This window comes from Melospiza melodia, chromosome 29, assembly GCF_035770615.1.
Source record: "Melospiza melodia melodia isolate bMelMel2 chromosome 29, bMelMel2.pri, whole genome shotgun sequence".
In the NCBI taxonomy this organism is placed as follows: domain Eukaryota; kingdom Metazoa; phylum Chordata; class Aves; order Passeriformes; family Passerellidae; genus Melospiza; species Melospiza melodia.
The window spans coordinates 135,880-159,427 of record NC_086222.1 but is presented as its reverse complement, the minus strand read 5'-3'; the positions used below and the strand labels follow the sequence as shown (position 1 = coordinate 159,427).

The following is a 23,548-nucleotide window of genomic DNA, read 5'->3' as shown; positions in this document are numbered from 1 at the left end:
AAATGCCGAATGTGTTCTGATTTGCTGGGATTACATTACACATGTATTCAACTAACTTACACATGTATTCAAAGGTATAGCTTTATTTTTAATATATTTACTGTATTGCTTTTGTTAAGCCAAGAAGTTTAATCTGTGATAACACAGATAATTAATCATATTGCTGAGCTCACAGCAAATATCCAGATTTCATTAGTTTTTGTCCACATTTAAAGGTCAAGCCTTTTTGTATATACTATTAATTGTATAAACAGTTATTTTGTATATACTATTATTTATTTCCCGTTGGAGAGAGGCAAATTGTAAAGATTATATATTCTATACTGTAATGCAAAAATATTACTGTAAAATTACTCATTTAAGGTTTCTGACACCGTTCTGACTTTTAAATTCCTCTGGGATTTTTTTCCAGTATGTATGTCCAAAATTCAGTCTTTAAATGTCTTGGCACGGCAGCTGCCCCGCCCGCGCGTGCGCCACCCGAGGGGCGGAGACTCAGGTCACGTGAGGGGCGGGCGCGCGGGGCCGGCCCCAACATGGCTGCCTACCTGCAGTGGCGCCGGTTCGTCTTTTTCGACAGAGAGACGGTGAGGGAGCCCTCGGGGCCGGATGGAGCCGGTGCGAAGCCTTTTGCGCTGCCCCCGGGCATCGCGGTCTGCGACTCGGGCCGGGGAAGCCTCGTGTTCGGAGATATCCTTTGCGGGGCCGGGGCTGTGGCCTGCGCGGCGCTCGGTCTAGCCGAGGCTGCGTGGCAGGCGAGTCCTGGGCGCTGTCTACCGCGGGCCGGAGGGTGCTCCGGCCTTGGGAATGCGGCAGCTTTCCGCTGTCGGCTGTGCTTTGTTTAAACAAAAACCCCAAAGCGCCGCTGGATGTGTTGGTGCTCCGGGGTTGCTCTGCAGAAGTATTTGCTGTAACTCTACCAGGAGTCCGCAAAAGGCATGCAGATTCTTGTACGATTGGAGGTGTGGGGCTTTCTTTTTTTTTTTTTTTTTTTTTTTTTTGTCCCCTTATATGCCTTAACTGTGATCTAAATATGGAAGGTCAGATTTGGTTTTTGCCTCGCTCCCTTCAACTCAGCAGTTTCCAAGCTTACAAGCTAAGGGTGACACATCTGTACCAGCTGAAGCAGCACAGTATCCTGGTTTCTATTGGTGAGGATGAGGAGGGTATAAATCCTTTGGTAAGTTAAATGACGAAGAGAGGAAATCACATTTGTAATACGGTTCTTTCTTAAAGACTATTGTGATCATCTCAGTAGCCCTTTCTCACCCTGAGTAGCTTCTTCATTCTGGGTCCTATAACGTTTTGATGCCAGGTCATGGCCTACTAATACCCCATGTTTTGCTTATGCCAGATCATCGTTGTTTGTAGGTGAAAGTCTGGAACCTGGAGAAACGAGATGGTGGTAACCCTCTTTGCACACGAATTTTTCCAGCAATACCAGGTAACAAGCCCACGGTTGTATCCTGTCTAACTGTCCACGAGAATCTTAATTTCATGGCTATCGGTAAGTAAAGCTGAACTATAATAGCTTAGGGAAAATATTACAGTCCTTACTGAGAGGTAGTGAGCATGAATAGAAAATACAAAAACCACCATAGAAGATCCTGATGATCTTTTTTCTCACTCCATTGTTACATTATCCTCACAGAGATACTGTGTATCTTGTGCTACCGTAGAGCTCAAGAGCTAAATGCGTAAATTTAGCCTAAGTGTATATTTTAAACTAATAACTTTGATACTTAGAAGCATGTGTTTTTAGTTGATGTCCTCTTTTCCCTGCCAGTTGGTAAGGCTACGTATTTATTGAACTTAGTACTAAATTTAGCTTCTGTTGGTACAGGAAAAAATGCAAGTCTTGTGATACCTAATGTTACAGAGATACTTTTTCAAGCTTGTTATACAAACCTTTTTTCAAAGAAAAAAAGCAAATTTCCCATTTTGGATTTGACTGTTCCTTGCTAAGGTTTCTTGCTTAACTCTTCTGACAGAATAACAGCGGTAATGTTGTGAGATTACAAGTGCTCTCAGCTGACTTGGTCCCTACAGTGAAATCAAAAAAGCTTTCCCTGTGTGTACGGTGGCTTTCAAGCCTGGAAAAACTTACAAGACTGGGGCTGTTGGCAAGCGATGAAAACTGTGTGTTTTACTCTAGAAAAATCTCCCTCTGGTCCTTTTTACAGTGTGTAGGATATTTTGAATAAGCAAGGAACTTGAAATTATAGTTGTAGTTGCAGTATGGGAAGGCCATTTGTAAAACAAAATACAGACAAACAAAATTAATCTGCATGTGAAGTTTATGTGTGGAAAGCAAGTTAACCCTTGCTGATCAGTGCTATCCTATGTGCAGTTGTGTGGCAGCTCTGAACTGTAACTGGAGCAGTGGGAAGTGATTTGGCAAAGACTGACTTGACATGAGAACCTGTGGCAATTCCATTGCTTTATACCATGATAGTGAGCATGGTTTGTTGCTGACTGAAGCTTCCCTAACTTATGCTGGATAAAATTTCAGGTGTGTTGTATAAGTAATAGTTTAGTCTGTCTGCTTCACCAGGTTTTGCAGATGGGAGTGTTGTACTTACTAAAGGAGACATCACTCGAGATCGTCATAGTAAGACCCAGATCCTACATGAAGGCAGTTACCCCGTTACCGGCCTCGCTTTTCGACAGTCTGGCAAAACAACACATCTGTTTGTGGTGACCACAGAGAATATCCAGGTGAGAAGCTAGTTGAAAAAATGTTATTCTGACTGGCAAATTCTCTTGGTTTCAGAGTCTAGTTCAGAGTGATCTCCAAACCCTCGAGTTTCCTCTGTAGTCTTATATGCTTTCAGTGAAAGACTATCCTCACCTGGAGCTGGACACTCATGGTTGTGGATTGCGCTGTTCATCTCTCAGTGACCCCTCCCAGGATCTCCAGTTCATTGTGGCAGGAAATGAATGTGTGTACCTTTACCAACCAGACGAACGTGGCCCCTGCTTTGCCTTCGAGGGACAAAAGCTGATTGTTCACTGGTATCGGGGGTACCTCATCATTGTCTCCAAGGACCGAAAGACTTCCCCAAAGTAGGGCTCCTTGAAACAGATAAGTTCTTTTTGCTCATGCAGCTTCATGCTTTTTCTCCTTCTCCTTCTTCCCTGTGAAACTGTGCTCTTGGGGGCAGATTGCCACTCTGTTGGATGTTGAGGTTCATCCTGACCCATATATTGATTAATTTCCATTATGAGAGTAGCACAGTTAAATGTGCTGAATGAGGGGAATTTTTTCCAGTCCTATGAATTTCTCAGTGTAACAGGATGATGGAATTTGTGTATAAATACATGGTGGTTTCCCTCAGGATCCACTTAGTTTAATTGCTCTAATGAACTCTGTTTGTCTTGCTTTCTATACATCCCTAGTTTGAAAAGGTATCAAGATTTCAGGTTATGTTCTTCTTTTTTTCTAAAAGTTTATTCCGCTCTCCAGGTCAGAATTTGCTGGGAATGAGGCACAGAATTCAGACAAACAAGTCCTGAATATCTATGACTTGTGCAACAAATTCATTGCATACAGCTCAATCTTTGATGACATAGTGGATGTCTTGGCAGAGTGGGGATCTCTCTATGTACTGACCAGAGATGGGAAGATCCATGTACTTCAGGAGAAGGATACACAAACCAAACTCGAGGCATGTAAATTTGTTTTCTTGTTAGTCTCTGCCTTATGTCTGTAAGATTGTACTGGCTCTGTAGACTGAAAAATTGAACCATTCAGGTAAGTGAATTACATAACAAGTGACCGAATAGCTTTTCAGTATAGCCAGTGTTATAAGACAATTGGTATGTAAAGGCCCAAGCGCACGTATGCACTAAGATGAAGAAACAACTTGTTTTCCACGTGTGTTTGAACTTGTTTGATGGGGTGGTATTTCTCTTGTACTGCTCTTACCATGTATTTAACAGATGCTGTTCAGAAAGAACTTATTTGAAATGGCCATTAACCTGGCCAAGAGCCACCACTTGGACAGCGATGGTTTGTCAGAGATTTTCCGTCAGTATGGTGATCATCTCTATAACAAGGGAAACCATGATGGAGCCATTCAGCAGTATATTCGGTAGGTGGGGATCCTATGGAGCTGTGATGTTGTAGTACAGGTAGCAGCATCATAGGCCTTGATTTCTGTTTCAGCACAGGAATTAAAACAGTCCAAAACAAAAAAAAGTATGACTTGAGGAGAAAATTCTACCCATACAGAGAAAGATGTCAGTGAGACTAAAAGTCTTTGAACAAGTTGCTTGAAAATCTCTTTGTACAACTTAGGATAAAGTTCTTCCCTTTGATCATATTTTAACATGAATAATGTAGGCCTACTGGGATGGAGTGGGGCCTAGTGGGGCCTATCATTATAAAGAAGGGATCACTGTGCAAGATAGATGATGGAATTTGACCATTTTTGGCAGTCTTCTTGGAAAGTACTCAAATAGTTTAATGTCAGTTTTAAAACATCTTGAGTTTTTTAAAACTAGAACTCAGAGCAGCCTTGTTTTGGGGCTTACTGAAAACTTAATGTTCAGTTTTTAAAATGCCACAAAGTGGTAAATTATTGTAGAGCTGATGCTCCGGGGTCCCTGACATTCAGTGAGAGTCAGCACATCTTTTTACCTTGACTTGCTTTAACTGTCACAGTAACTGTGACTAAACTGCTCTATGTTTAGAGCATGAGCATTTAAAGCTGACTTTGAGTTATGTGACTGAAATGAAGGAAAATGTAGCTTTTGTTCCAGTTTGCTGTGCTCAGAGCCTAATCTGTCTTCTCACTGCCACCTTTAAGGGAAGATTAACTCCTTGTATGCTGTCATGGTTGTCCCGATCAAGGCCTTTGTATCAGTGTGTGTGCAGTTGGGTGGTCTTACACCATAACTAGTTGTTGCTTCTGATGCATAGCTGAGTAGTCCCAAGAGGGTTAGTACCTGCTGAAGTTAAGGTTTCTCTGTGTTCTGTTGTTAATTTCTCCATTTATTTTGATTTCATGAGTATACAATATCTTGTAACTCTTCCCCTCACAGAACTATAGGGAAGCTAGAACCATCTTATGTTATTCGGAAATTCCTGGATGCTCAGCGTATCCACAACCTTACTGCTTATCTACAGATGCTCCATCTGCAGTCCCTGGCCAATGCAGACCACACTACACTTCTGCTGAATTGCTATACCAAACTCAAAGACAGCTCCAAACTGGAAGAGTTCATTAAGGTATTGGGTAGACATGGAATCATGCTACATTTTTATGTCATCATAATAAGTAAAAAGGAGTTGTGGTGAAATTGTAAATTTCCTCCTCTGTGACTGTCAAGAGAGAGAATAATGAATTTACCACTCAGTACCCTGGTCTTTGCTCCTTTATTTCCAAGCTCTTGCTTACTTTCTCAGTTTGGTTGGTTTGCCATCTGCCTTCTGTCAGTGCAACTGGCAAGCAAATGAGAAGTGGTTAGACTCCTTCCTTTCTGCATGGGGGATTTTTCTCTTGCATGAGAGGTACAATCTCTTGCATGATTGTCCCTGCTCATGTTTTCCTCCTCTGACATAAATGATTACTGCTTCTGGACTGTTAGAATTTTTCTGAGGGACCATCTCTTTGCTTTTGTTCTTGGAGACGAGTGAGAGTGAGGTCCACTTTGATGTGGAAACGGCTATCAAGGTACTTCGCCAAGCTGGCTACTACTCCCATGCTGTGTACCTGGCAGAGAAGCATGAGCATCATGAATGGTACCTCAAAATCCAGTTAGAGGACATCAAGGTGAGGAGACATAACTGCGCATGTGTTCTTACTGGGGAGAATACCAATTCCCTAGCCTCCTCTTTAGTGAGAATATAATTTCACTGACCTCTTTGCTGAGGATAGCACACTGATGAGAACAGCAGCAACAATACTTGTTGCTGTTGGTGTGTTGCCTTTCTGCTTTTGCTTGTGTGTTAGACTAGATGGGGAAATCAGAAGACCTTGTTTTCTTTCTGATGTGGCTTTTTACAGTGCCCTTTAAGAAGAGAACTGTAAGAAGAGTACTTAGTTGGGGATTCATCTAAATGTTTCCCCCAGGCTGTATCCAGTCTTTCTCCCTGAGGAGGAAAATGAGCAGGAATGGTGAACTAGGTGATAATTCAGAGCAAATGGGATTTGTGGCATACTCACAGCATGTCTTCAATGCTTTCTGTCCTAAGATCAAAGTAGAGAGCAGAGGCCAGTGTCCTGTGATTGTTTTGTTGTCTGTCTTCACAGAACTACCAAGAGGCTTTGCACTACATTGGAAAACTGCCCTTTGAACAGGCAGAGAGTAACATGAAGCGATATGGTAAAATCCTGATGCACCATGTTCCTAAGAAGACCACTGAATTGCTGAAGATCCTTTGCACTGATTACCGTCCCTCAGGAGGTAATGAAGGCCCTGGGATGCTAGAAGGAAAAAAGGTAGGGTTTGTGTTGACTGAGAGTTGTTGCTCTCCAGTAGTAACTTTGCAGTGAGTGCTTCTGCATACCTTGTGTTGCCATCCTGATGTTTTAAGTATAATTATACTTAATAAACTCTGAAGAATTATAACTTAATAATAACTTAATAAACTCTGAGAATTATAACTTAATAAACTCTGCTCAGATGAGACCCCACCCGGAATATTGTGTCTAGCTCTGGAACCCTTAGCACAGAAGAGACATGGACCTTTTGGAGTGGGTCCAGAGGAGGGCTATAAAAATGGTCAGAGGGATGGAACACACCTGCTCTGAAGAAAGGCTGAGTGAGCTGGGGTTGCCCAGTCTGGATAAGGGAAGGCTTCAGGGAGACCTCATTGCAGCCTTTCAGTACTTAATTTATAGGAAAGATGAGGACAAACTTTTTTACAGGGCCTGTTCTAATGCTACAAGAGGTAATAATTTTAAAGTAAAAGAGAGCAGATTTAGACTAGATAGTAGGAAGGAATTTTTTATAAAGAGGTTGGTGAAACAGGTTGCCCAGAGAACTGGTAGATGGCCCCATCCCTGGAAACACTCAGATCAGGTTGGATGTGGACCTGAGCAACTTGGTGAAATGGAAGATGTCTCAGCTCTTTGCAGGGGTATTGGACTAGATGACCTTTAAAGTTCCCTTCACACTGAAACTATTCAATGATTCCATGAGAAGCCCCATTCTGATGTACTGGTAGTCCTAGAGGCAGAGGACCTCTTAAAGTTATTGCTCAGGATTGATCCTTGGTGTTGTCAGCATCCTGTATTGTGCTGTATCTGTCCTGTCTGAGACTCTGGAAACAAACATTTCTCATGGAAGGAAGGAAGCACCAGTGTGGCTTAGACTGATGTGGGTGCTTGTCTTTTTCTGACTGTTTTACAGGCTAATTCAGAGGAGTTCATCCCAGTCTTTGCAAACAATTCCCGAGAACTGAAAGCTTTTCTGGAGCACATGACTGAGGTGCAGGCTGACTCTCCACAGGGTGTCTATGACACTTTACTGGAACTTCGACTGCAGAACTGGGCACATGAGCAAGATGAGCAGGTTTGAGCTCCCTCCAGCATTGTGTTTTGAGGGGAAAGATTTGGTGTCTGTGAGTCATATTTGCATTCCTGCAATGCCCTTTCCAGCTGGGCATTGACAACATGAGGCAATACATATGCTGTGCTGGACAAATAGCACAGAAATGGGAAAGCAGCCTTTTATCTGGGAGACTATTCCCTTCAGGACGGCTGAACTTGTTTTGTTTGTATGTCATTTAAGGACAGATTCCAGACAATACAGCCTCTAAGCAGCTGGCTTGCCCACAAAAGTATCTTTACTTGCTTGCCTGGATCTGTGAGGATGTTGGCTGTTTGGGCAAAGAAAATCATGTCCTGCTTGCTTAAAAGGTTTAAAGAGCAAGTGCCAAAACTGACCTGCATGAAAGAGCTCCAAATTGTCAGGTCATAGTGCAAAATAGTGTGTATGTGGGTGTGCCTGGGTTCCTCTTCTTGACCTCTCCCCCTTCTTTGTAGATCAAGGAGAAGTTGCACAATGAAGCCCTCACCCTCCTGAAGAGCGGAAGGTTCAAAACAGTCTTTGATAAGGCCTTGGTCTTATGTCAGATGCACAATTTCAAGGATGGTGTTCTCTACCTCTATGAGCAAGGCAAACTGTGAGTGTTACTCTTGTCTTTAGAGTCTCGTCCTTCCCCTCTTGCCCCCACTGCAGCGATTTCTGAACCATAAATGTCTGTACCATTAATGGTAGTGACCTCTTTAGCATCTCAAGATGGGCATGGTAGATGATTACTCTGCAGAAATACCTCACTGTTGAAGCAAGGCAGTTACATAGAGTGAAAAAAAGACTTGTCTTTGGCTTCTGTGTGAGTCTGGGGATTGCGTGGCTGGATGAAAAGCTGAGGTCCCTGTAAAACCTCAAAGGGCAAGATGGATTGTTGCAGCTGATGAGTCTTTCTCCCATAGTTTCCAACAGATCATGCACTACCACATGCAGAATGAGCAGTACAAGAAGGTGATTGAGGTGTGCGAGTTGTATGGCGACCAAGAGGCTTGTCTCTGGGAACAGGCTCTTAGCTACTTTGCACGGAAGGAGGAGAACTGCAAAGAGTATATTGCTGCAGTGCTGAAACACATAGAGAACAAGAATCTTATGCCTCCGCTGCTTGGTAATGACATATGACATTCAACCCTCAGCCTCCTCTGCCATATAACCCCAACCCAAGCAAAAACCAGAAAAACAAACCACGAAAGACTCCAAACCACACTTGTTTGTAGTGCTTTCTGTAGCTCAGACATTAGAAGAATCAATTAAATTGGAGCCTACCATTTGAAGTAATAAGCTCCATAGGGAAAAACAATGTCAGTCACAGCTCCTTAGTTAGGGAGAAAGATCTACAGTGTCAGTGAGATGTCTCATACATGATTTCTGTCTGTCAGTGTGGGGCAGTGCAGGGTGTGCACCTGTTGAGTGCAGGGTGTGCTCCTGTTGAGCCTTGGTGGAGAACTAAAATCCAATCCACTACTATATCCTTCCTTTGTCCCTTTTGGTCTGAGTTATCCCGACATGCTCCCAGTCACCCATTTCTGGAAGAGATCAAATTGAAAGAGAATCTTTAAGTGAGCTCTTCCAATTCCATGAGAATGCCAGCTGTCTTTGCCTGTAAGTGGCCTGTCCCAGGAAAGCAGTCTGCCCTGGCAGTACAAGCATAGCTGCAGTTTTTGTGCTTGTGTTTAAACTAACATCTCAGTTGCTCTCAGTTGTGCAGACGCTGGCTCATAACTCCACAGCCACCCTGTCTGTGATTAAGGATTATCTTGTCAACAAGCTGCAGAAGCAAAGCCGCCAGATAGAGCAGGATGAGCAGAGAATTCAGAAATACCGAGAAGAAACTATGAGGATCCGTCTGGAAATTGAAGAGCTAAAAGCAAGGTGCAGGAATGTGTGCTGTCTTGTCTAGTCCTATTCAAGGACAGAACTGCTGTTTTCTTTTAGTAAGGTGAAGTGTAGTTTGTCTTTCTCACACTTCTCCATCTTGTCACTCAGTCCCAAGATTTTTCAGAAGACCAAGTGTAGCATTTGCACCAGTGCATTGGAGCTCCCTTCAGTCCACTTCCTGTGCGGTCATTCTTTTCACCAGCACTGCTTTGAAAGCTACTCTGAGAGTGATTCAGAATGTCCTACTTGCATGCCAGAAAATCGCAAAGTGATGGACATGATCCGAGCCCAGGAGCAGAAGAGAGATCTGCATGACCAGTTTCAGCATCAGGTAGGCTAACTTATATTGTCTATCTTACCAAGTTGAAATAAATAGAGTTTAGATTCATTTATAGACATGTAAATGGAGGCTGGTAGAGACAGGTAAGGCTTGAGAGTATTTTTTAAACAAGGTTATGTTAACTGGATAATGAGGCATTAGACCCTAGGGTGACTGCATTGTGTAAAGGGCACAAAGAGTCATTGTTGGCTCTGTGAAGGTGAAAGAGAGAATCTGTCCTCACCTGACCCTCGAGACCTATTGGTCAGTGTGACAGCTGGTCAACAAGTTGTATAGAACTAATTAGGGAGAAAGAAAGAAGAACAGTGTGAATTGGAATGGGGACAGCACCAAACTGTGGCATCTACCTTGTATTCCCCAAGGATTAATTAAGTGTTGAGTGTAAGAATGGGACATTAGCTGGAAAATGTTAACACACGTGGGAGCTAGAGCAGTTGAGGCACTCACCTTCCTGCTTAATTCAGTTGCTCATTACCTCGGTGCATGGCTCAGAAGTGGCACTGAAACAGGAGCTGGAATGGCCAGCATCAGAAAATCTAGCAGGTTCTTGTGCTACACCCAGCCCTTGCATGGACTGAGCAAAGAGCTGCCCTGTCCAACAGTCCACTAAACCAGAGGCTTCTAAATGCAGAGGGAGAAAGGAAGGAGGCTAGAAGCAAGATGCTCTGAAGGCTTTTGCTGATGCTGCTGCTTTCTGTCTGGCAGCTCAAGTGTTCAAATGATGGCTTCTCGGTCGTTGCTGACTACTTTGGTCGCGGCGTCTTCAATAAGCTCACCCTGATCACGGACTTGCCCTCGGGAAAGACTGCTACAACGATCGAGGCTGGCCTGCAGCGGGAGCTGCTTATCCACACCAAGCGCAGTACCTGACTCCAGGCCCTGTCCGCACGCCCTCTCGTGTTGTACGGGGTCCCCCCTGTGTCCTCGGGCCCCTGTATTTGGCTTCCCGCCTTGGCTCCCAATAAAGCAGCGTGGCCGGACAGTGCCGCAGCGCGGCCCTCAGTGACCGGCCCGGCCGGGCGGCGCTCCGGGCGCGCGGGGAGAGGGGCGGGGCCTCTGGGCGGGCAGGGGCGGGGCTGTTCACGTGGTAGGGCTGCGGGGGCGAGGCCACCGGTCACGTGGGGGGAGGGGGCGGGGCTGCGCGGCGCCGAGGGCCGGAGGTCATGGCGGAGCCAGGGGCGGCCGCCTTGGGCCTGGGGCGAGCGGAGTCTGGCGGGGGGGCCGACGGAGCGGGCGCCGGCGCGTTGCTGCCGCGGGAAGAGAACGGCGTGGATGGTAGAGCGATCCGCGTGGGCACCCGCCGGAGCCAGGTAGGCAGCGGCAGGATTGCGGTGCGGGGAGTGCCCGCCGCCGGGGCACCCTGCGGGCGTCGCGGGGTCTGCGTGCTTCTCGGGGCTGAGGAGCAGCCTCAGCTTCCTGAGTTCGCGTGTTTCCACTCCTGCTGTGGAATTCCGGGAAGAAGTTTGGAAAGCCCTTCCTTCGGAACCTAGAGACGATCAGCTCTGTTAGCACTGTCGTGGTGCACGGGCCGGGGGCGACGGCGCGGGTCTCTCCCGGATCTGGCTGGGACCAACTTGCAAAGTCTGTGCAGCTCTTGTAGGGAAAACACCCCAATAACTGATGCTTGCAGCCCGCTCAAAGGCCAGGGAAGGGACGTGTCCAGAGATAGAGAAGGTATCTGTTGCCAGCGGGCTACAGTAGGGAGGAGCAGCCTCGCAAAGAGATAAGCGACCCTCAGGCCTTTGCACTGAGATAATCTCGTTCCTTTTGGTAGCACGTTCTAGGAAGAATTCCGTGCTGTCACAAAGGCATTTTACGTAGACATCAGGACAAGAGAGATAGCCGTGTATATATACTATCTCGTGTAATAACCTGAGGCTTTTGGGGCACTTTACAAAGGGAAGCAGCTACACACATTCATTGCACTTGTAGGGAACTGCAGTCCTGAGAAGGACGTTAATGACCACAGGGTCTTGAGCCCTTCGGTGGGAGAAAAGCTGAAACTCATCTGTAGTTGATTGAGTCAGCTGCCGCTTGCATGTGCAGAAACATGATACACTAATGATTGTATTTTACTTGCTCCTGGTTTTCTTGTGCAATGGAATGTTCTTCATGCAGTTTACTGCTTTGAGATTTGTTTCTTGCTGTACATGATGATGTAAGCTGTTAATTTTGTGTGTGTGTGTGTGTTTGTAGAAACTCTAACTAGGTCTTTGTTCTTATAGAGGATAAGTAACTTATATTTGACACTAACTGTGGATTTTTCCGCCAGCTCAGTGAAATCCTACTGGCTTCTCCCAAAGCTTGCAGTATTGGTAAAATTCATACTCTTAGAGAAAGCGGGAGGCTTTAACCCTAACCTCAACCACAGTCCAGTGTGCAATATGACTTGTTCTCTCATTGCGGAGCAACAGAATAATGGTTTTATATACATTTTCTGCCCACCTGTTGATGAGCGGTCATCATTTAGCAGTTGTGTTCCACACAGGTGAAACCAAGAAGTGAAAGCATGAGAATTGTGATCTGTAAGTTTCTGTTGTAATCACTCTCACTAACTCGATACATTTATTGCAGTGTTTCATCAGTGGTTGCACCACAGTAATGCTGGAGATGGGGAGATGTTGTTGTGGCACTGTAGTCAATAAAATAAGTTCTTCAGTGAAGTGTTCTGGTAATGATAGGAGTTCACACAGTTCAAGGAGTTTGTACCTATGAGCGATTTAACTTGAGGCAACCTATTTCTAATGCTTTTGATTTAGAGAGAATGCACTGGTCATGCATGCTTGGCTGTGGGAGAGTGGCAAAACCTCCTTAGCTACTGTATGGACAATGTGCTCTTTCTTTAGGACTTTGTTTTCTGCTTCCTTGTAGCTGGCCCGGATTCAGACAGATAGTGTAGTTACGATGCTCCGTGAGCTATACCCTGACCTCCACTTTGAGATTGGTAAGTTTTTTTTGGATGTTGCCCTGTGGTAGATGGCAAGGAGCAGGAGCCAGCGGGTTATCTTTGTGTGCAAGAGTCAGGAGGAGGAGGTCTGTCTAAATTTATCTGAGAGTGCCATCTGAATTCAGTTCAGTTGTGTGGCTGGGCAACTGCTGCTGCTTGTTTCTTCTAGGGGAGATAGCTGGATTTCATAAGTCCTTGATGATTTAAGTGCTGAGTATGCGATGGATATGGTGTTGTGTTGCTACATTTGCAAACTTTGTATTGTTTTGGCTGCGCCCTCCTGAGCATTAGGGGCGTTTTCTGGTCTGGGGTTCAAGGCTTTCAGCAGTAATAACAGGAGCTCAGCCATGCACTGAAGGGAGCTGCATTACATGTGTTCACTTGCACTCCAGAGACAGACCATGGCAGTTTCCACTGGGTCAGCTCTTCCCCAAACCTGCCCTCTTTCACCTTGCTTCTGTTTTTGAGAGCAGTGAAAGTCTCAATTTCACTTGTCTTAAGTGCAATATACTTCTAGAAGTGAGCTGCTCTTGTATTGAGCTTGAGTCAGTGTTCACACTGTAGTGTGTGACTGCCCGTGGCATTCTGCATAGATATTTTCAGCCTAAGCCCAGTGCTTTTATCAAGCCTCACATTTTACCTGTACTGTCTCTGAGCAGTGGCCATGTCAACAACTGGGGACAAGATCTTGGATACAGCACTTTCCAAGGTAAAGGATTTTCCTTTATTCAAGAACTAATTGTATTTATGTTATATTGGCTGTTGCTTCTTTTGTGATTTATGTTTTCCCATTTATGTGTAGATTGGAGAGAAGAGCCTCTTCACCAAGGAGTTGGAAAATGCACTTGAAAGAAATGAGTAAGGACTTACTGTTTTGTCTTTCTCCTTAGCATTTGGTGCTCTTTGGAAATATTTGGCTTGCTGCATAGGTGATCTACTTTCCTTCAGTCCTGGTACCTCTCAGGCTGAAAAAAGTAATTCTTTGATAAGTCAAAAGGATTTTTCCCTGCCTCTTTTTCTCTCTACGCTGGGCTCAGGCCATGTATTTTGAAGTGGAGCTATTGTGTCACTTGGTCTGCCCCAGTTAGGTTTTCTTCTGTTATTTGTGTATTACATGCTGTAATACACAGGGAGGATGTGATCTCATATGATTAATACTTATGAATATATTTTTTAAAAAATACTTTTCTTACTGGTGATAATGTATTGCAAAACAGATTTATTGTCATCCTATAAATGTTAAAATTTATTAACTTATGCAAGCTAAATGGGCAGGAGAATTTGACATGGGCAAATTGTGCTGTGTTCTGTGCACCTTGTCTCTACAAAAAACCTTGCTTCTGATGCCTGAGCAAAGAGAGACTAGTGCTGGTTTCATGAGTTTGAAGTGTTGGGGGAGTTTTGTTGTTATTTAATCTCTCTTTCTTTTCAATATTCTGAGGAGGGTTTCAGTGGTGCCTTAGTTAAAGCATGTTTAAAAACAAAGGTATTCTTCTGCATCTCTGCCACATAGTTACATCATACTGCATTTTCAGTGAAGTTGGTGAAAAGCTATTGGAGACTCAAGTGTTTACAATTGTGCTCGGTTCCTGTGTGACAAAACAGGTTGCCTGTAGTTTGGCTTGTTGTTACTTAAAGTTTGACACATGATGCCAAGCCACATACTGATGCATTTTGGTACAGTGTCTCTGTGTAAACATCTCCAGGGTCTTCCCCTCATTCAATTGGATTGTTTAGGTGTCTTTTGTCACTGGCTAAGGGGAAAAGAGAGACAGAGAAAGGTGAAGTAGCCTTTTAGGAGTAACACAAAAACTGTATAGTAATCCTGGCTATGGAATCCTGAAATTCTTTTCCCTTCTCCAAATTAATTCCCAGAGTAGGTTCAAACTTTTCTGTAGGTGACCTGAAGGCCACTGGTAGATCCCCACATGAGCTCCACCATCTGTTCTCTGATTACTGTCATCTGATTTTTAGGGTTGACCTTGTGGTTCACTCCCTGAAGGACCTGCCAACTTCTCTTCCTCCTGGCTTTACGATCGGTGCTGTCTGCAAGTAAGTGTGGACATGAGACTTCATTCTCTTGAGAGTCTTGCATTTTATAGTGTTGGTAAAGGAGAGCAAAGGCAGTGTAGGTCCTGTGGTTGGTCTCCAAACCGGTGGAAGCTCTAGTGGAACTCTAGGGCTGCCCTAGTGTTCCTTAGCTGGCAGGTGTGCTGAAAATTCTTGCTTGTACAGTGATGATGAAGTATTTTGGAGCCAGAGGTAGTTCTTCCAGGAAATGATAGCAGAACGGTTGACCTTACCAGCCTTCCCTTAAATGATGTGTCAGGCATTCTGCACTTGCATTATTTTGCAGAAGGGAAAATCCACTTGACGCTGTTGTCTTTCATCCCAAAAACTGCGGAAAAACACTGAGTCTCCTTCCTGAAAAGAGGTGAGTGGGAGAAGAAGGGGAACACAGGTGTAAAAATAGAAGGGGTCAGTTGGTTGATATTTTCCATTGGCAAGTCAGTCAGCTCATTGCTTTATCCTGTAGTGGTTTTTACACTGCCTTTTGTGAGCATTCCACAGACATTAACTTGGACCCACTTACTAGAAAAAGTAACACTGTCTCACAGGAGTGAGGTTCATCTCTCAAGCCACCCTTTAGTGGCAATGCTTTCTCAAATTAGCACCTTTCTTGCCATGATCTCTCGAGTGAATTCCCGCTCCTTGGTGTTCCGCTTACTGCTAGGGAATGCATACAAGGCAGACAGGCTGTCTGGTGCAGAATTTTGGCTTTCATGGACCTGAACTGTGCTTCAGTTCTCACTCAGCCTCTTCTGATTTCTTCGTTGTTTTTGGCATCACTTTCTTGTGGTTTCTCCATTTTTAATGACCTGTCTTTCAGTAGAGATTATTGGAATCCTTTGTCTGAGACAGATAAGTGAAATTACTCAGATTAAGGTATCTATTGGAAAGATACTTTTTTATATATGAAAGTGAAAGAAATAAACTAGCCATGACACAAAGACTTGTGTTTCTGTGCATTTGGATAGCAGGAAAATCACATCTGGCTTAGGTTTCAGGTTTCCAGAAGGAAGAAGCAGAAGGGCACATACTGATTTCTTCAGTCTCATGACCAGAGACAGGACTCAAAGAAACCGCATGAAGCTGAATCAGGGGAGGTTTAGGTTGAATATTGAGAAAAGGTTCATCACCCAGAGAATGGTTCAACACTGGGACAGGTTCCTCAGGGAAGTGGTCACAGCGCCAAGCCTGACAGAGGTCACAGAGTATTTGGACAACTCTCTTGGGCACATGGTGGGATTCTTGGGGTGTGCTGCACAGGGCTAGGAGTGGGAACTCAGTGATCCTGATGGATTCCTTCCAAATCAGCATATAATATGATTCTATGAAAAGAAGTGAACAGCATATATCTCGAGAAAGGAAATGCCCACACTTGCAGTTTTCTGTGGTTTCCAGTTATATACTCAAAGGTCCTCTGCTTAATGCATTTCTCTCTTTGATGAAGTTCCTCTATTTTAGTCACTTCGTCACTTAGTTGTCTGGCTTTGTCTGGTTCATTTTGGAGCAGTGGAGTCTTTTTTCTGTGAAAAATATTGTCTTTTAATGATGTTTCATCAGTCCTTGACAGTGGCTAGGGACTGCTCATCAGAAGCATATCATGTAAATTGCCTCCTTGGGAGTTGCTTCAGACGTGCTTTGTGCTAAACTTCACAGAGTGGTTTTCTTTCTTCTAAGGAGATACAAATCATTGACTGTTTTTTTGATCTTCATTTCAACTACAAAAAAAAAAAGGTTACCATTTGTTTCCTTGAATCTTCTGTCATATATGTGGCTGGAGGTAACTGTTAGGAGTGTTCTGGATTTCAATGAGTATATTTTTCCCTGCAGTGTGATTGGAACCAGTTCACTTCGGAGAGCAGCTCAGCTCAAGAAGAAGTTCCCTCATTTAGAATTCAGGGATATTGTATCCTTTTCTGGAAAGCCGCGGGAGCTGGGTAAAGCTGCAAACAGGAAAGTACAACTTTGTGTAAAATCCAGATTCGAGGCTGATTTGTGCGACTTGACTTCGAAGAACAAACTCCTTCTTCAAAGGCTGTTCTCCACTACCCTGTTCTGAGGGGGATGTAGCTCTGTAGCCATTCTGTCCTCTGCTTCTCATGAGGCTGTGAAGAAGCAGCCAGCCTTGATCTAGCTGAGGGTTCAGCATAGAGATGAATTGTATGTTTTGCAGTGTTTGAAAAACTGCATGATGGTGCCTTCCATGTGTTTGTCACAGGCACGTGACCAAATGTTGCTGGGTTTCCAGTAACCCTGGATGCTGTTTGGACTACTCATTCTGTTAAGGGTGGCTGACCTGCTAAGAAAAGGCATTGTTACTTCAGTCCTAGGAGCAGAGTTCTTTGCAGTGCAGAAGGAGTTGGGTGCTAATAGTGTACTTCAATGGTGTACGTATCTTTGTAGAATCAGCGCTTGAATTAATATTCCATAATACTTGGCAGAATTCTATTTTAAGAAACAATTGTGCATATTTAACACTTTCAGGATGTACTGACATTCTCATTTGGAGACTGTTGGATTCTGTACAGTCTGTAAAGACTCGGTTGTAGGACTGTTTTCTGGCTGTTTCTATGCTTGCTTAATCACTTCTACAGAGAGGAAACTTAAATACCCGTTTAAAGAAGCTAGATGAGAAGGAAGACTTCAGTGCCATCATCCTGGCTGCTGCTGGGCTGAAGAGAATGGGCTGGGAAAATCGCATTGGCCAGGTGAGGTGCAGCAAAGCAGAAAATACCATTCTCTGATGAAATACCAACTGTTTGCCTTTCAGACCTTGTGATTGTCCTATCCAAGATAGGCATGCAATCTCCTGACTCCGTTGCCATGTTAGCTTTGATTTGAGGCACTTTTGGAAGGAGTGGTTGGGTTTTTTGGTTGGTTGCTTTTTTTTTCATGCGGAAATTTTTCATGTTCAACTTTGCACGGTTTGGTAACAGTTTGTAATCTAGTTGTCTCATAGCACTTCACAGCACTTGTGTCTAGCAATGCAGCAGTGTGCAGGGTTGAGATTTTAGTGATTAGCTAATTCACAAAGTGTTCTACTTCAGTTGATGGAAAGTGCGTTATCTCACTTTTGTGGTGGAAACACTGAGGCATGGGAAGGGAGAGGTGATATTTCTTTGGTCTGACATGAAATCAGTTCATATTAGAGACAGGAATCTGGCTATCTGGCTCTTGTTTTCTATATTGTGAATAGTGCAACTTGAATTAACTCTTGATTTTACTTTCTTCCAGCTCCTAGGCCCTGAAGATTGTCTGTATGCTGTTGGACAGGTACTTTACAACTTTTGTTTCTTGAAGGGCACTGAAAGCCAGCAGCAATATGATATGAGTAGTTAACTGTGATGAAGACTTCTCGTGTCTTGGTTGTCAGAAAAGTACTTTGATCTCTTTTCTTGGCTGTTAAACTGTTTGAGGCACAACTTGATAGGAGACTGGAAGTCTGCTCTTCTACCCAGTGTGTTAGGGGCTGGTTCCTATCAGTAATAGAAAAAACAGTAAATGGGAAAGGTAAATCCATGCGGGATTTGCACATTACTACAGCGGGGCACCACGGCAGATATGGGGCAGGTTCTGGCAGGGTCAGTATGACGCTCCATCAGGATAACTGTGCAAAGCCACTGCAGTGTCTTTGGTCTGTGATGCTCCCTCCTTTGTGCATGATGTCCTGACTCCTGCAGGGTGGAGCTGAAACACCTGTCTTGGAGCACATTCTTAGTGCTCCTGTTTTTGGGTGGGCGGACTGTTCTAGTGCATGCTGGCTGCATGGCTGAGGTTATGCAGCTAGTATCAAACTTGCTAAACTGCAGCTGGTGATCTGTTAGTGATTGTAAGTGACAAATCTGCACATTCAGTCTGAAAAAGTGATTTTGATCATGCATTTGTCAAGTACCTGCAGAGTTCTAGAATGGTTTGAGGTGGCAGCATGGTCTTTTAACACTTGCCTGAATAAGTCCTGATCCTCTGTTTATAGCAGCTACTGTAGGATGACCCTGCACCCAGCGGAGTGTATCATAATTCATTTCTGTGAACATTGTTTTTCCCTTAGTGAAAAGGGTCTGAGCCTCTGAGTTCTGTTTCATGATCAATGCTGATGTATGTAGTTGAAGAATTATATTTTGTTGTGTGTTTCTTCTTCTAGGGTGCCTTAGCAGTGGAAGTTCGTGCCAAAGACCAAGAGATACTGAATATGGTATCTGCCCTACATGATGCAGACACTCTGTTGTGCTGCATTGCGGAGAGAGCCTTTATGAAGCATTTGGTAGGTCTGGCACCATTCCTCTGCCTGCAGCAGTAAATACTGATCTGCTAGTTGACTTGATGCCATAATATGGGAAATCTGTTACACTTCTCTAAAACTGCAGAGTACTTCTGAATCGAAAAGGGCCAGAAGAGTGATGGGCAGGGTTGTGTGCAGCCTAAACTTTTCAGAGGCCTCTGCTTTGAATGTGTTGGGTAGGAGCCTCAGTGTCAGCTGCTTTGTGTTTTAGGAGGGTGGATGTAGCGTCCCTGTTGCTGTCAACACCCTGCTGAAGGATGGCCAGGTGAGGAGTACATTGTATTTTTCATTGATTATTTCTGAAAAGCGCCAAGTGTGTGCATGTTTCTGTATCTTTTCCTGAAGCTAATTTCAGCAGGTAGATACCTTTTATACTATATATACTGGTATACTGTATAGCCAGTTTGGGCAGACAGTCTCCTGTTTTTGTGTCCAAAGCAGGAGTACAACCATGGGTCTGGCTACTGAAGCTGTCTTTCAGAAAATTCCCTTATAATATATACCAGATTCCCCCCTCCACCCCTCTGCTTATTTCCTACTGTCCTGAGGTCTGAAAGTATTGCTTTTGACCCTACCAAACCTATTTTTATACAGTGGAATGTGATTAAGGAGGTGGGAAACTAGAAAAACACTTCAGCCTTTTCCTTGAGAAGTCACATTTTCCCTAACAGGGATTACTTTTCTTTATATTTGTATTGTACTGCTATTCATGCTGATCCCACTGCATGACAAAAGCCCTTCCCAATGATGACGGACTTAGCTTTGTATATTGGGTGGGTTTTTTTAAAGAGGGGGTAGTTGGCTGCCTGTTTGTTTGTTAATGTGGTAATAATCCATTCTGTATATTTTTCCAAGTTGTATTTGACAGGAGCAGTCTACAGCTTGGACGGATCTGATAGCCTGAAGGAGACCATGCAGACTGGTGTTAGTTATCCCCATCAGGTACATGAATCATGTGGCTTCAAAATTCAAACCTGAAGCTAAATGACAAAAACTGGGCCTTTAGAAATAGATTATATTTGGTCTGGTTTCTTGTAACCTGTAACAGGACACTGTTACTGACTCTTCAAACAGTTTTACCCTGTTTCATGGGTGTCTTAATTCCTTGCCCACTGTTCTCCTGCTGCCTTACTTTGAGGCGTTTATATTTGCAGAATGAAGACGGACCGAATGACGACGTGCAGCATGTTGGCATCACAGCCAAGAACGTTCCTGGTCGGGCCCAGGAAGCTGCAGAGAACCTGGGTGTTGAACTAGCTAGTTTACTTCTGAGCAAGGGAGCAAAGCATATCCTTAGCGTGGCAAGGCAGCTCAATGATGCCCGCTGAACCTGCGGTGTTGCCAACAGGAGTGCTACAACTCTGCAGCTACATCGTGATCCTCTGGAGGGATTTATTTCAACATTCACACCAGTCTTACCTGATGTTTGGGTGCAAAAAACCTGAAATATGAAGTTAACTTGAGTAGTTTCTGCTCTTCAGAGTTTTCACCCCTCTCCACATTTCTCTAAATTGTTAAGCATCTCCATGAAGTATTGTCAACAACTTTTGTAGCTAGAGAGCCGAAAGAAAAAATTAAAAATAAAATAAAAGCCTTTAAGTGTTCAGTTCCATTTAGGAGCAAAGTGACCATTGGGTTATAATCGGATACACAACTGTGCTGGTACTAAAATGCTGTACTGTGCTGAGTGCTTTTGGGAGGCATTATTTGGGCCTTTTCACTCACTGGATCACTGAAGGCTCCCATTAGGTTCCTGACACCATGTTCCTTATAGTAAAGTAGCAGAGATGCTACATTCATCCTTGGCCTTAGTGAAGGTAAATTGAGTTATTGGGTAGATGCACCTGATACACTAGGCAATTGGCTAGTATTAGATACTATGTGTATGTATATTAGCTATACTAGCTGGATTGGCTAGTATTAAATGAGGGGGCGGACAGCCATTTTGATTTCCCTTGTATGTTTGTGCACAAGTCATGAGAGCCAATTAGCTAGACTTGCCGGTGAAGGGGGAGCTGGAGCAGAAGCCCGAATTCCAGATACTGTCGCTTCCTGCGCTGGGCTACTAGGTCCGCACCCTCTGAGCAGGGTTTGATTATTACAGTGCCTTGCAGAAACACTGTAACGGCACCGTCTTGGGGTGCTGTTTCGTAAATAATGCAGTTTTATAGTTTTATTTTCTAGGCAACGTCCACTGAATGTACCAGAGGTAGGTAAGAGTTAAAATAACGGGTCCTTACGGAGCAGCTCTCACGCTCAGTTTTTGACTGGTCCCGGGCCGCTTCTCTCCTCCCCGCCCCCCGCTGCCACAGCCGGCCACGCCTCTCGTCCCCTTCCCTCCTCCGCGGATCGCAGCTCTCCCGGTGAGCAATGGGGTGGCCCTGAAAAGGGCCTTTGAGTTGGGCCGGGAGGGCCGGCCTGCCTAGTACTCCTGCGACTGCTGCCCACTGCCCCTCTTGCTGGTCTTCTTGGGCAGCAGAACGGCCTGAATATTGGGCAGGACGCCGCCCTGCGCGATGGTAACGCCGCCCAACAGCTTGTTGAGCTCCTCGTCGTTGCGCACCGCTAGTTGCAGGTGACGGGGGATGATGCGCGTCTTCTTGTTGTCGCGTGCCGCGTTGCCCGCGAGCTCCAGGATCTCAGCGGTCAGGTACTCGAGCACGGCCGCCAGATAGACGGGCGCACCAGCTCCCACCCGCTCCGCGTAGTGCCCGCGCCGCAGCAGTCGGTGAACGCGCCCCACCGGAAACTGCAGCCCAGCCCGGGACGAGCGAGACTTGGCCTTAGCACGGGCCTTACCGCCGCTCTTGCCACGGCCAGACATGGCGTCTCACTCCGCTGCTGAACCGATACGACTGGAGGTGGCGCGCCCGGCATTTTTATAACCTCCCGCCAAGTAGAGTCCAGCTCATTGGACAGCGCCACCGCCCCTAGCTATTGGTGCGTTTGCCGAAAGAAGCTTTTTGCTGACTGGTCACTTGTGTGATACCTGCGCGTTTGCTCTGAATGTGTTGGGCGGGGCCCGACCAATCAGCGAGCGAGGCGCCAAATTTAAACCACGCCCAGGTTATCGGTGGGGCCCTTTCGCCGGCCCAGCGAGATGCGCGGTGCCGGCCCGCCCACTGCGGGGGGACGCCAATCCCACAGAGCCCTTCGTGCCGCCTGGCCAGGCGCACAGTGCTTTATGAGGGCTGGAGTCAGTCCCTGGGCCTGGTCCCTTGTCTGGGCCTGGCTTTCACCCAGAGCGAGGTAGAGGGGCTCCCGGGGTGCCTACAGACTGAGAGGCATCCCTGTCTGTAGGGCCATTTGCGTTAGGGCAGCACACTGGGGGAAGAGCAGTTAGGGATGTGAAAAAGCCTACCATGAGATCCTTTTCAGGGAATTCTGGGAATGTGTGCGATATGAGTTCCTAATATGGGTATATTAAGAGAAGCACCAAAGGAGAGTGAGGAGTCAAAGTGGATGAGGAGGAAAAAAACCCATGGAAACACTGAAGGAAAAATAAAAGTGAAGGAAGTGGTAATGTTTTAAAATGTTGCTGATCAGTAAGAATTATCTCTGCAGTCTGTGCTGTCTTACTTAACCCATATGTTATGTATGGTTTTTTTCCCCCAGAGTGAGCAGACTGTCTATGCTGTGTGCCTCTGGAGGTCTAAGTGCCAGCAACTGATGTTAGGACACAGATCAGAGCAGCCAGTGGTTCCAGCAAATGGAAAGACTTCAGCACATGCAAGGAGGGTCCAGGGCTAGGTGGAATGCAAGCGCGTGTGATCCCTAGCGAAGGAGCCAGACTACAGAGCAAGTAGGAGAATGGGCTTTGGAGCCCACGACCAGGTACGGGAGAGATCAGGGTCAGCAGGATGCTTACTGGAGGTAAGGGCTGAGCCAGTTTACTGAGAAAAATGGAGTGGCTGCCTGAGAAATACCTATTGGAAGGCCACATTCCTAGATGAGCTAGCAGGGAGATTAATTTCTCTGTTCATACGCCCTGATGCCAGGAAATCCAGCAACTGGTTACTGGACAGACTGTTTAAGGCCAGGTACTGAATGACTTCATGATGTTTGTGTGTATGTGTTAATGAATGTACTGTATTAGCAGACTTACAAACTGATTGGCTGGAGAGGAGGAAGAGGATTCAGGCACTCATACCATTCGTACTTGAATGCTGTGTGTTTTCTGTGTTGAACAGTGCTGCTGGACACAGGCATTTTTGCCTTCTGGTAATATATTCCAATGTTACTAGCTGGACTTGGGTGTGGGGAGGTCCGTTGCCCTTGCATCTATTGGTGTACTGGGCCTGGCAATTTCTTCTCTTAGCCACCTCAGCATCCCTGTTTCTGCTGTTGCATTATTTCACTTTCACTACCACTGCACTTGCAAAGACTATAACCTGGTACTCCAATGCCTGTGCTATGTTTTTCTGTCAGGTAGGTAGCAATTCTGTGTTGAACTATGGTGCTAAATACTGCTCTATAAATAATTGTTTGTATTTGAAGA

General features: G+C 45.1%; 3 protein-coding genes across 4 annotated transcripts; 2 read left to right on the top strand and 1 right to left on the bottom strand.

Annotated features, from left to right (window-relative positions):
• Nucleotides 1-519: 519 nt before the first annotated feature.
• On the top strand, nt 520-10,739 carry VPS11 (VPS11 core subunit of CORVET and HOPS complexes). 2 transcript variants are annotated; one of them, XM_063178313.1, is made up of 16 exons: nt 520-694; nt 1,036-1,180; nt 1,372-1,507; nt 2,555-2,718; nt 2,819-3,066; nt 3,467-3,668; nt 3,943-4,094; nt 5,047-5,233; nt 5,634-5,777; nt 6,258-6,446; nt 7,360-7,521; nt 7,995-8,134; nt 8,445-8,647; nt 9,240-9,411; nt 9,526-9,748; nt 10,463-10,739. In XM_063178313.1, exons 1-16 carry the CDS (start codon nt 537-539, stop codon nt 10,625-10,627), a joined length of 2,790 nt encoding a protein of 929 aa, XP_063034383.1. In that variant the 5' UTR covers nt 520-536; the 3' UTR covers nt 10,628-10,739. The 2 variants fall into 2 exon arrangements, with proteins under 2 accessions (XP_063034383.1, XP_063034384.1); XM_063178314.1 differs by lacking the exon at nt 520-694 and having other exon boundaries at nt 1,032-1,151.
• Nucleotides 10,740-10,942: 203 nt separating this feature from the next.
• On the top strand, nt 10,943-20,662 carry HMBS (hydroxymethylbilane synthase). The gene is made up of 13 exons (XM_063178564.1): nt 10,943-11,067; nt 12,629-12,701; nt 13,364-13,413; nt 13,507-13,562; nt 14,679-14,756; nt 15,061-15,138; nt 16,602-16,677; nt 17,366-17,479; nt 18,006-18,044; nt 18,913-19,032; nt 19,262-19,315; nt 19,906-19,992; nt 20,205-20,662. Exons 2-13 carry the CDS (start codon nt 12,662-12,664, stop codon nt 20,376-20,378), a joined length of 966 nt encoding a protein of 321 aa, XP_063034634.1. The 5' UTR covers nt 10,943-11,067; nt 12,629-12,661; the 3' UTR covers nt 20,379-20,662.
• Nucleotides 20,663-20,731: 69 nt separating this feature from the next.
• Nucleotides 20,732-21,883, bottom strand: LOC134430704 (histone H2A). The gene has a single exon (XM_063178565.1). The coding sequence runs from the start codon at nt 21,872-21,874 to the stop codon at nt 21,473-21,475; it is 402 nt and encodes a 133-aa protein (XP_063034635.1). The 5' UTR covers nt 21,875-21,883; the 3' UTR covers nt 20,732-21,472.
• Nucleotides 21,884-23,548: the final 1,665 nt, after the last annotated feature.

What these genes read in the sequence shown, in the direction of transcription:
- VPS11 (XM_063178313.1), top strand. Translation starts at nt 537, where the DNA reads ATGGCTGCCTACCTGCAGTGGCGCCGGTTCGTCTTTTTCGACAGAGAG. An exon ending in AGCCTCGTGTTCGGAGATAT is followed by an intron (nt 695 to 1,035) that starts CCTTTGCGGGGC and finishes TGATCTAAATAT; the next exon opens with GGAAGGTCAGATTTGGTTTT. An exon ending in CACATGAGCAAGATGAGCAG is followed by an intron (nt 7,522 to 7,994) that starts GTTTGAGCTCCC and finishes CCTTCTTTGTAG; the next exon opens with ATCAAGGAGAAGTTGCACAA.
- HMBS (XM_063178564.1), top strand. Translation starts at nt 12,662, where the DNA reads ATGCTCCGTGAGCTATACCCTGACCTCCACTTTGAGATTG. An exon ending in AGTCTCCTTCCTGAAAAGAG is followed by an intron (nt 15,139 to 16,601) that starts GTGAGTGGGAGA and finishes TTTTCCCTGCAG; the next exon opens with TGTGATTGGAACCAGTTCAC. An exon ending in CCCTGCTGAAGGATGGCCAG is followed by an intron (nt 19,316 to 19,905) that starts GTGAGGAGTACA and finishes TATTTTTCCAAG; the next exon opens with TTGTATTTGACAGGAGCAGT.
- LOC134430704 (XM_063178565.1), bottom strand. Translation starts at nt 21,874, where the DNA reads ATGTCTGGCCGTGGCAAGAGCGGCGGTAAGGCCCGTGCTAAGGCCAAG.